Source organism: Trachemys scripta, chromosome 1 (genome assembly GCF_013100865.1).
Source record: "Trachemys scripta elegans isolate TJP31775 chromosome 1, CAS_Tse_1.0, whole genome shotgun sequence".
In the NCBI taxonomy this organism is placed as follows: Eukaryota; Metazoa; Chordata; order Testudines; family Emydidae; genus Trachemys; species Trachemys scripta.
The window spans coordinates 113,459,702-113,472,424 of NC_048298.1; the positions used below are offsets into that span (position 1 = coordinate 113,459,702).

Sequence of the window (12,723 nt, forward strand, 5' to 3'; positions counted from 1 at the left end):
GGATTAATCAAGTATTTTATACAGAATGGAATAGCTTCAAAAAGGAGGGATTGAGACTACCCTATTACCCACTGGTTGAGACACTTTCTGGCTGTCTTGTGAATGACAGCTAAGTCTCATGAATTTTTTTTTTTTTTGGACAAACTATTTGGCAAACTTGTATCAAGTTTTCAAGTAGTTTAGGTCGATCAAAACTGCATTTTTAGTCAAAAATAACTTATTTTGGTGAAAAATTGCACCCAGCTTTAGTAGGAGATAGGGAAATGTCTTTAAAAACAATTATGAAAATCTATGAAAAAAACAAAAACAAACCTAAACATAATAGTTTGAATGTAATTTGTCACAACAGCTTCCAAGTTTTGGAATCTTAATGTATAGTTGTCAGACCTGATCTTTAATTTATTCTGTCTGAATAGTTTTGTCTTCCACATTCTTCCCTCTGCTTCTTATAAAGCAGCAATTGCTGACTTCTCCTGAACATGGACTGAGTTTCCCAAACCAAAATGATGTTGAGCTTTAGAACAGTTTTGACTTTTGTTTTGAATTGTGTGTGTTTTAAATTGCTTAAGTTTTTTTCCCTAAACCAAATTTTGTTTAGCTGCCTTACTTCCAAATAAACATAAAACAGCCTCTTCACCCTTGCTTTTCATCTTGTGAGCTTAAGTCAACCCCTTAATAAAGATTTTGGATTGTAAACCTCTTTTTTATTTTAAGACCTTATGCTGCCGTTCACAGAAAATATTGTTCACAAAAGCTGCATATTATTATTAAGGTAAAATATATTATGCAGTGTTACATGTGCTACTATATTATGAAAAGTCCCTTTGAAACCTAATCTAAATGTCCTGTTCATTTCAACAAGGCTGTTCAATAAAAGTACACTCTGACACTACAAAATTTTTAATAATCTATGCTTTGCAAACTTAGTAGAGAAATATATTAGCATGCTTCCAAGAGAATACAAACAAATCAGAATTTCCGAAAAATATATGATATAGTCTTCCTTTTGAATTTTGTATTAAAAATTAAAAATCTTTATCTTTGTCTTCCTCATCTCCTGTGTTGCCAGTGCTAGGGTCTTACTATTGTCTGCTACATATATGGAAAATACTCCATTACACGCAGAGTCGAAATTCAACATGGTCACACTAAAATGTTTGTTCATCTGAAAATCAATTCCCACTGAAATCTTGTTTATCTATTATTGTATTGTTTTCTAATCTGAGATATACCTCTATGCTCTGTTGTTGTTTTATAACATCTAAATGGTGACCATGCTCCCACTGCTTAATTTATGCAATCAAAGAGCTGTCCTATGCATGGGTTACTAAGATAGCCAGTTGTTTATCTGAGAGCAAAGCCATAATTGTCCATGTTCAGCATTTGTGTTGGCTGTATCATGTCTTTGTACACTTTTCAAATTTGTCATTCCCTCATAACTTGTGGAATTATTTCTCTAAATTAGAGGCTTTGTAGACCACAGCTCAGTGTCTAAATCCAAATTTAGAAAGCACCTCCACAAAGCAACCCCATATCCAGGCAATAATTTTTGGAACACAAGTTTGTAGATACGAGAAGCAATAACAGTATTTTTCACATTTATAAGGACTTTTCATCGGAGTATCTTAACAAACATCAGTTAAGGCCTTAAAAGTCCCCTTTGAGGTACCAGAGGGTAGCCGTGTTTCAGCAAGAACAACGAGGAGTCTTGTGGCACCTTAAAGACTAACACATTTATTACAGCGTAAGCTTTCGTGGGCTATGACCCACTTCAGATGTATGGAGTGAAAATTACAGTAGGCAGGCATAAATATACAGCACAGGAAAAGATGGGAGTTACCTTACCAAGTGTGGGGTCAGTGATTCAATCAGGGTGGATGTGTCCCATTCCCAACAGATGACAAGAAGGTGTGAATGTCAACAGAGTAAAAATTACTTTTTGTAGTGCAAACGATGCCAATTCCATCAGGGTGGATATTTCATCGGTGTTGGATTAAACTGAGGTGCAGAAATTATGTGACTTGTCCAAAGTCAAGCAGTAAGTCTGTAGCAGAGCCAGGAACAGAACCTAGGATTCTTGTTTCCTAGTACCCTGCTCTTGATGAAAGGGAAACTATCCTTGTCAATGCATCAGCCTCTAAGCCATTCATTTCTATGGAGTTTAAGCTTTTAATATTAAAAAATAGGTTTCCATCCTTTGTTTGCAACGGTAACTTTCCAAATAAAAACTAAATGTAAACCAATGCAGAGCAGTATTCAAGACACGGTGAATCCCTCCAGTGTCTCTGCTGCTGCTTATTGCTTTATGAGGCAGAAGAAGAGTGGGGGAAAAAAGGACTCTTGTTAGTTTCACAGCCGCTCTCCTAAACTGTCAAGAATCCCTTTAATTTAATTCTGTAAAAAGCTATAAGCAGCATGAGAGCTGGATGCTGGAGTTACAGGGGAAGAAGAACCAAAACAGCTGTTGGAGCAAGTAGAGTAGTGAAGATATTCTCCCTTTTGTAGCAGTCAAGAGAAAGTGAATGGGAAGATTGTGAGGGGCGAACAGACAGAATAAAAGCTAATTCACCAGAGGACGATATGAAAGGCTCAATCAGAAGCCAGAGATTGCACCCTTGTAGCAATCTGACCTCTTTCCCAGTTATTGGGGTTGTGCTGGGAACAGAAGAAAGCTTGGCTTTTCTCACCAAGGTGTTTCTCTGGAGCACCTTTTTCATTATTACTGCCATCTGTCATAGTTTTAGTTCTCTTACTAGTTCTTGTATTGTCTTGTAAGTGTTCTTCAAGCCCTGTCTTAGCATAAAGTCAGCTATATTTTTGTTTTTTAAAAATTATATTTAATCTGTATTTAAAATGTTTTGATCCTGTAATGCTCTGGGATTTCTCTTTTTCACTGCAGAAAATTTAGAGAAATTCTGGAGCCAGCAGAAACAGCATGGCAATTACCGTACTTATTTGTCTAAAAAGGAACAAAGCAATATCCTGCAATTCTCAAGGGGAAACACGGGTAGAGAACAAAAATCTGAGGAAAGAAATGTATGACAATTTCCTAGAGTTAACAGACACTGATGGTGCATTTTCTAACATGTTCATTCCATTTAGACGTCACGGTCTTCAAAGAAGGTTCATAATTTTGGAAAGAGATCAAACTCAATAAAGAGGAATCCTAATGCACCGGTCATCAGACGGGGGTGGCTTTACAAGCAGGTATTCATATTTTTCTTGTTTATTATTGTATGCAGGACAGTAGTTTATGTGAAACCTAATGCTAGAAACATTGGAGTGAAGATGACAATCTCTTCTGGTGCATGTCTGTTGCCTTTTATTAACTCATATCACCTACCGAATAAAATACACAATGAAAAATAAAGGCAGCCAGGAAGTACAGAATAGCGGTTTACTTGTTGTATTCCTTTGAGAAGCATAAGAGGAGAAAGGTACAATGTTATAAATTCAGGGACTTGTTATATCTGAAGGATTTGGGGGATGGGTGTCTGGAAAATACATATTGGGGATGGAAGACTAAGTTAATAAATCATAACTGGGAAGAGGGGACAAGAATGAGTGGCCAAATGTTTTGCTATTTATTATTCTGGGATGGCTACTGGGGGATATTTTTTGCCTTGAACATTGGTTATATGTTCAAATACTGGGAGTGTGTTTGTTTTGAAATTAGATTTTTTTTTTGTCACTAATGTACATTAAGGGAAAGATTTTTAAAAGTATAAATAGCAATTAGGCACCCAACTCGCATTGAAAGTCAATGGCTTACCTTCCTTTTTTACTTTTGAAAATCTCTCTCTAACTGGTTGTACTTTCTTGCAATCAATAGTTCAGGACTATTAGATCTTAGGGCAAGAACACTTCTTTTTCTAGCATGTTGTGGGTGCTACTGGAAAACAAACTGATGTTTTTAGGTGAAAATAGAGGCAGGGGGAGGGGGCATGTATGTATGTATTGGACCCACAATTTCCAGGCATAGTCCAGTTAACTATAATGCAAACAGATGACCTAAAATAGCTTTTTCTCAACCTTTTTTTTAGGTAGATAATTAAAAACATTGATCATTTAACTACATTAAGCACTGGCTGATATTCACTTGGGAGTGGCAGTGGGTTTCCTCCCCCATATTTAGATTCTTCTCCTGGCCCATGGTTTTATCCAGCCATTGCCAGCTAAAAGACCATAAGGTTGGGTTATGTGGGCTTCCTCTTTGGTTACTTTATGGCTTGAAAAGAAGCTGCTTTTGAATTTCTGTTGTAATTTCACTTCTTAATTTATGTCCAGTTAACATATTAGTTTGAATAAAAAAATATTGGACTGAAAAAAAATGTGGTGGAATGAATAGCGCAACTCCTATACAAAATGTTCAAACCAACGGATACGTTCTATACTAAAAAATAAAAATTATTTGTAAGAAAATACTTCTTATTTGCCCCATGAACCAAATTGTTTAATGAATTCTAATAAATGAGATGGTTAGTTATCCTAATTTAAATCCATAAATACAATAATTTTGTACAGGTAGCAGCAGCATAATTTGGCCAGCAGAATTCTTACGGTTAGTGGTGGGCAAGAAGGAAAAAACGCCATTTGGATTTTCAAATTCCAGTTTGAATTGGGAAGGATGGCAGAGGAAAAACATCTTTTTCTGCTGCACTTTAACCCACTGACATAAATGATGTATTTCTCTAACTAGTGTAATGGGGGGCAGTAGAGCTCAAGCCCTTCTTCTTGCACCTCAGCTTAGCTCCAGGCAAGACGACAGTTCTGTCTTTTCATGACTTCTCAAAAATCAATACACAGAGTTAAACCTTGGGGCTATTGTATGTAAAACCCTGACAAGTGGATGTTAATAGTTCCCAGTCAATTTCGAAGAGTACACCATATGTTGTGTTAGTAAAACATTTAATGGACACAACACACTGTAAATAGTATAAAATATTGTAAATACTATGAATAACTTCTAAACAAATGTTGTTAGACAATAAATCTGTTAGTGTTCCTTTTGTTTGTTACAAACATTCAAATATAAGGTTTAAATATAACATTTTCTGACTTCATTGCACACATCAAAACATATTCCTCTCTGATTTTCTCTCAAAGATGATTTCTCATCTTTATAGTGTAACCATAGTATGTAGTGCTTGTTACCTGTAAGATGCAGTTTTTTTAACAATGAGTAATTAACCATTGGAATAATTTACCCATGGGGGATTCTGATAAATTTTAAATCAAGATTGGATTTTTTTTTTTTCTAAAAGATGTTCTCTAGGAATTATTTTAGGGAAGTTCTATGGTCTTTGTTACACAGGATATTGGATGAGATTATCACAATGGTCCTTTTTGGCCTTGAAATCTGAATCTTCAGAGCTTGAGAAATGTCAGCATCTCAGTCCTGTCAAACACTTCAGAACCCAGTACACAAACAAACAGTCTGGGGATCTCCACAGCTAGCATCATTCCAGCTGTTGTGTTAATAGCTGACTGGTCCTCTCAGTTGCTGGTGAAACAGAAGTCTGTATCCAAAGTGTTACAGGGATTGGGATCACATATAAAATATCCATTTCCTTGATCGCTCTAGAGCACAGTCTTCTCCCTATAAGCACAGCTAAATCAGGCAAGAATTCACAAACCGTCACCTCACTAAGTAGTGCCTCATTCTCTTTCTGAAACAGAATCCCAGTTTAAAGCACTTAGCTGATAGCTAAGTATATGTTCTACAGGCTCTGTAGCTGCTAGAGGTGACACATACTTCTCCCACCTGTCCCTCTAGGTCCATAAAACATATTGTGGTGGACCAAATATTATCCTAATGGAGGGCTTCCTTAGCCAGTAAAGCTGAAGTTGCTCTCACTTGTATCCAAAGATAGAGGTATTGGGACCTAGGCCTCACAGCAGACACAGTTCTTGGTTCTGCATCGATCAGCTGTTGAGTCCACAGGGTTGTTCTTAACTCCTTTATTAAAATCCCTACTCTCTTTTGCTCTCTGTTTGGCACAGCTCTCAGAACGTGACTAGGGTGTAACCTGCCAGATGGGTTGTCCACAATAAAAACTTTATATACAGCCCAGAACATCTACTAAATATGTCTGGTAACTACCACCTTATTCTGGAAGTTTCTGGGTCTTTAACTGAGTTGCCCTGCCCTGCTGTCTGCACATGTGCTGAGAGAGAGAGTATCCAGCTAAGATCCATGTCTCCTCCCCACTGTTTCTCTCCCACTTATGTGGAGGAACGAAGTTATATACTGCAGTATAAAGCATAAGGTTTACATTAGCACGATGCAAAGCCTGTGGATCTTGTTTAGTACCATCATTTTACAAGCAATATTTAAAATTGTCCTTTTTTTAGATCTACATATAATCTCCCTTTTTATAACAAAAGTTCATTGCTTTCCATTCATCAGACAACTCTTTGTCCTATTCTGGATAATGGACAGTTTTGTGCTGTGATATAGAAGGACTTCTCATGAGTGTGTGGACCTGAGGCAAAAAACTCTTGATCAATAACATTTCTATCATTAGATTGTTTTACACAAACATTTTTGATCATTGTCTGAAGATTTAGACAATTTTAAATTCAAGACACTGAATGTATCTTAATACTAGTAAAGTCATTTTAGAGGTCTGAATGTCTTTGCCAGTGTCTGTTGCTGTGATTGTTTGCTCTTGGCTGTCAAGATAGTTACATTTTTTAAGAAGCGTTCTTTTAGAATCAGCTCCTCCCTAAGAAAAATGAGTGCTAAGCAGCGCTGCTTAAGATAGCTTGTAATCCGAATCATCAGTATAGTGATGACTTTTTTGGATGGCAGACGTCTTCCTTTGATGCTCTGTAACTTCACATTTTGGGCTATGTGCTGCTAAATTGCAAATGTTTCCTTCAGGGGTGCCACAAGTACTCCTGTTCTTTTTACTGTCATCAAAGGTCTTCACATTTGGGCCACAAGTCATCATGGGTTCGCACTCCAGGAAGTGGACACCTAATAACTTGAGAGACACAAATGCAAACAGTGATTATTAAAAAATGTTATGTAAGGAGCAAATCTATATCAGCAGGATGATAAACTAGATGACCTAATAGGTATTTTCTAACTCTAGTTTCTGTTAATCTATCAAGATACTGGAAGCTCTGTTTGAAAAGGAGGGATGTATATAGGGATGTAAATATACATATTGTGTGCAAAGGTAGGATTTGATTTTCATAAAGAAAGCCTTGAGGCTTTCTGTGCACATTGGCATGCCTATAATTTGTGACAAAGTCAGGCTGGATGGCTGCAAGAGGGTCCTGGAAGGCCAATATATTAGCCCTAGAATGTTGAAGGCCCTTTTTCCTACAAGCTGAGATGGGGTTACCTCAGATCAATTAGGGACACCAGAATCCAATTAAGGGCTGCCTGAAGCCTTTAAAAAATACTCCTTTCGGGAGAACAAAAAAGGAGCGAGAGACAAGCTGCTGCCAGGCTAGTGGCAGCAGGAAAATAGGCTGTTCCAGGGTGAGAGGCTGTGCTCCTTCCCATAAGGCAGTGTTTCCCAAACTTGGGAAGACGCTTGTTTAGGGAAAGCACCCGGTGGGCCAGGCCGGTTTGTTTACCTGCCGCGTCCGCAGGTCCGGCCGATCGTGGCTCCCACTGGCCGCGGTTCGCCGCTCCAGGCTGATGGGAGCTGCTGGAAGCAGTGGCCAGTACGTCCCTCGGCCCACGCCGCTTCCAGCAGCTCCCATCGGCCTGGAGTGGTGAACCGCGGCCAGTGAGAGCCGCGATCGGCCGGACCTGCAGACGCAGCAGGTAAACAAACCGGCCTGGCCCGCCGGGGCTTTCCCTACACAAGCGTCTTCCCAAGATTGGGGAACACTGCCGTAGGGGAAACAGCCAAACCTGAGTGCCTGCTAGGGGAAGGACTGACACCCCAGGGCAACCAGCTGGATGACACCTTGGCCAAGCGAGGGGGGCAGCGAAAGGTATCTCCCTGGGTTTTTGTTTGAGAATGTTTCCTTTTGTTTGGTGGAGGATCACCCCTTAGGCCGCCCCTCAGGCCTACCCTGAAAATATGACCAAGGGAGCACAGAAGGGGGAAGGCAGTGAGTCCGCGCCTCCTTATATATCCTGAAAAGGAGTGAGTATTATGGAGAGGAATATGAGGGAAGTAAATTCAATTTCTGAAATGAGAGATTACCCCACAGACTACATCTGGGTGCACTGTTCTTTGAACCATCTTGTTATGTATTTACCCCTCATGGTAGTGAAATTCATCAAACACATAATGCATGATTTTCCTTCCCTCACATTCCTCTCCATAATATTCACTCCTTTGAGTATATTTCCACCACAGGATGTGCGCTCACTTGCGCCCTCTCAACTGGAGGTTGCAAAAAGCAGCGTCCATAGGGCCGCACCTGTGAGAGCAGTGCCTCGTGCTCTCAGGCCAGGACATATAAAGAGGTGCGGGCCCACTGCCACTCCAGTTCCTTCTCAGTTCCTGTGGCTTGAGACAGAACAATTGCGGTATCTGCTGCTTTCATCTACTTCCTGCCTTTTCTTTCTTTCCTTGTTTTTGTTTATGTAGTTAGTTTGCATTTTGCCTAGTTATTTTCTTCTTAGTGGTAGCACAACTTGTGCTCAGAGGGTTCCTGAGCCCCTGACCCCCAACTTCTTGCAGTCCCTATTGTGGTATATGGCACTTCTCCGTTTTATGCCTAAGACCCTTGGGTTCAAGCCCGGCCAGACCTGCCCTAGGTCTTTCTTCCACAGTTACAGGCAAGCTATTTTGAGTGTCTCAGAAAAACTCATGTCCCATTGTGATGTACAGTCCACATGAGTTTAAAGGCAGATCCTGCAAAGAGAGAGGCTAGATCAGCGGTTCTCAACCTGTGGCCCACATGCGACCCAATTAGCACACAGCTGTAGCCTAGTTGTGTGCTAAAAAAAAAATTCAAAATTTGCTGCTCTGGTCTGCAAGGGGGCAGGGCTGGCTGAGGGGGAGACAGCATCTGGCAGCCTGCTGGAGTGCTCCTGGCAGCATGGGACTGGTGAGTGCCACAGGGTACTGGAGAGTGGGTCTCTGGGCGGGTTTTTTTTTTAATGGAGATATCCTATCTCCTAGAACTGGAAGGGACCTTGAAAGGTCATCGAGTCCAGCCCCCTGTCTTCACTAGCAGGACCAAGTACTGATTTTGCCCCACATCCCTAAGTGGCCCCCTCAAGGATTGAACTCACAACCCTGGGTTTAGCAGGCCAATGCTCAAACCACTGAGCTATCTCTGCCCTGCCCCCCCCCCCCTGGGCGGTGGAGGCACTCTGGGCAGTGAGGGATGTTGGGGTGTATGGGTGCTGCAGCACCCCCAGGTTTTAGGCTGCATGGTCCCACACGGCAGGGTCCGGCCCCGTGCCCAGGGTGCCGCTCGTGGCCCCATTCTGTGGAGGGGTCTCTGGGCAGGGGGTGCTGGGCATAGGGGACTGTGGAGGGGTTGGTGGTGGGGGTGCTATGGTTCTCAACCTAAAGCCCTTGTAACACATTGTGGGCCACAATGATAAATAGGTTACACCTTTCCATATTTGTACAACTGGCACCTCAGAGGCCACTCTTCCCAAGAGGCTCAATTAGCAACCATCTATAACCCTATATCAGTCTCTGGGCCTCTGTGTTAATATAAAAAAAGTTTAATACCATTCCAGCAATAGACTTAATCGGGTCTACGCCAAACTCCCTAACCACTTGGGCTTACCTTCCCAATGACAGATACTTCACTATGTCCAGACTGACCTTTACAGCATAGTCCCCAATAACTGCAAGAATCTGCCTGCAACTGCTGGGCTACATTTTGGTCTCCTTGTTCATTACACGGCATGCAAGATTGCACTTCAGTTGTCTTCAGGCATGGCTAAGGACTAGGTACACCCTAAACAGACAGTCTTTCCAAACAAATCACCATGCCTATGTAAGTAGTAGACTCTTTCGGGTGGTGGAAAGTCCCACTAAAGATCTTTATGGGAACTCCATTTTCACATCCACCACTTCTGAAACAGCTCATTATGGACACTTCTTTCCTGATTTGGGGGGGGACGCATCTGAGGTGCCACAGCACAAGACAATGGTCCTCACAAGAGACATTGCTTCACATTAACATCCTGGAACTAAGGGCAGTCTGTGTGTTAGCACTTCCTCTGTGATACCGAGGGGCACACTCTAAGGGTAATGTGAGACAACAGTGTAGTTTGTAGCTGTGTAGTACAAAAACTGACAAGTGAGAACAAGATCCTAGTCCTTAAGCACAGAATTGCTAAGGCTGTGGGACTGATACTTTTTACATCACACAGAAATCTCCATGATTTATCAGCCAGGCCTTCAGAACAGGGATGGCTATCGGGACCACACATGGGAAGCTCGGTGACTCCATTTTCCACAGCATCTGCCAGATCTGAGGCCTCGTCAAGGTAGACTTCTTCACAGCTTCAAGCAATGTAAAATGTCATCTCTTCTGCTCCAGAAGAACATATGGCCACAATTCCTTGGAAGATTCCTCACTAGAATCTTGACCCCACTTCCTGCTCTATGCTTACCTGCCCGTTCCTCTAATCATCAAGACTTTGCTTCAGATTGAGATAAGAGCGGGTGAGGGCTATCATGATAGCACCATTGTGGCTGAGGCAAGTGTGGTACTTTGTTTTCTGGCAGTGCCTCTCCGCCTTACCCTCAGGAAAGATCTCCTGTCATAAAGCTCAGGTACTCTGACCTATCCCAACCTCCTAGTCTCTGGACCTGACAACTTGGCTCCTAGATGGTTCTCGGGCACAGAGTTCACAGCTCAGCCAATGTTCAGTCAGTCCTTCTGTCTATCAAGAAACCTGCTACACGTAAGACTTACTTCCAAAATGGAAATGCTTCCATTCCTGGTGTTTTCACCACTCTGCAATCCTCTCCACTCTAGGGATCAGAAGCTCCACTCTAGGGATTCTACATGGCCTATTGGACTTAGACATGAGGTCTTTCAGTGAGCTGAGTTAGAGTACACCTGGCCACCTTTATGGCCTTCCACTTACCTATAGAAGGGGTTTCACTCTTTGCCTATCGAACCACCACCAGATTCCCTAAGGATTTATACAAGTTATTCCCTCTTGTCTGAAACCACGCTTCTCCATGGAACCTTAATCTGGTCCTCAGTGTCTTGAGCAGCTCCCCATTTGAGCTGAAGGCTACCTGGTCCTTCTCACGTCTCCCTTGAGGCTTCATTTCTGATATCCTTCTGGCTGAGGTAATGGCTAGGAGAACTTGGGGCACTCATGTCAGAACCATAGTAAGCTATTTCCTACTATGACAGGGCCATGCTATGCCTCCATCTTCAATTCATCCATAAAGTATCATTGGAATCTCACATCAACCAAGAGATCCATTTATTATATCCTAAGTTCCATACCCCGAGGGAGGAAATTAGTCTCCATACATTAGATGTCAGAAGTGCCTTGGCTTTCTACCTTGGCAGAACTAAGACTTCAGGGCTTCTCCCAGACTCTGTATCCTTTGCCAAAAGGATGAAGGGACAGCTAGTTTCCACTCAACTACTGAAGTGGTTTGGGTTGTATCTTGACCTTCTGAGAAGCTGCTGGGGTACATCCCCCTCACAGAGTGACAGCTGACTCCACTAGGGCCCAGTGATGAGACTGATTGGGAATCTGCTACAGTGAAGCATCCATAGATATATATATATATATTTGAAGAACCAGTTACTTACCTGTACAGTAACTTGAGATCTTTTGTCCCCTATGGATGCCCCACCTCCTGTTCACTTTTTCTTCTACTGTGGAGTCTTCCAGGCTTCGTGGTTAAGAAGGAATTGGATTGGTGGTGGGTCCTCATCTCCCTATATGACCTTACGTGGGAGCACAAGGCACACCTCTGAGATTGTGGCCTTTCACAATCTCCAGTTGAGAGTACACGAACATGCATATATCTTACAATGAAGCATCCACAGAGGCAGAACATTTTGAAGGACTCAAGTTATTGTACTGGTGAGTAACCTCTCCCTTTTTATCCTGAGCTGTGTCTTTGTAATTTGTTTTTATAGGAAGATATACTTCTGTTGCTAAAACAACTTGATACTTTCTTTATTGGAATGCTCAGGAGGAGGGGAGAGTTCCTCTTACATATTACTCATTTCTTAAGGGATATATAATATCTTGTCCGATTAGTATATCATGGTAGTGCTGAAATATTCAAGAACGAAAGACTTACTATGGGAGAAGGAGTAAATTAAGGTAGAGAGCTATGCTATTTTTGTAAAGGTTGTATTCTTATTGCTATATACTAATATTCAAACCCCTTTTAGAATGGTTTCAGAGTAGCAGCCATGTTAGTCTGTATCCGCAAAAAGAACAGGAGTACTTGTGGCACCTTAGAGACTAACAAATTTATTAGAGCATAAGCTTTCGTGGACTACAGCCCACTTCAACTCCCACCTGTTTATGCTCTCTGTATGTGTGTATATATATCTCCTCAATATATGTTCCATTCTATATGCATCCGAAGAAGTGGGCTGTAGTCCATGAAAGCTTATGCTCTAATAAATTTGTTAGTCTCTAAGGTGCCACAAGTACTCCTGTTCCCTTTTAGAATGTAATTCCTATCTTGTTTCACTAATGAAAAGACTACAGCAGATAGATTTTCAGGTAAACTTGGCTGGAGCGGGCGTACAGACTCAGTTATTCTCTTAAAATTTGAATGGTGGTTT

At 41.5% G+C, this 12,723-nt stretch overlaps 1 protein-coding gene across 14 annotated transcripts in view; it reads left to right on the forward strand.

Moving 5' to 3' along the window:
* Positions 1–12,723, forward strand: part of PLEKHA5 (pleckstrin homology domain containing A5) — a 264,911-nt gene that overhangs the window by 145,997 nt on the left and 106,191 nt on the right. For all 14 annotated transcript variants that reach the window (XM_034782050.1, XM_034782059.1, XM_034782085.1 and 11 more), the window contains one exon: positions 3,103–3,207. In XM_034782050.1, the coding sequence (XP_034637941.1) occupies positions 3,103–3,207 (105 nt within the window). The remainder of the gene's footprint in view (positions 1–3,102; positions 3,208–12,723) is intronic.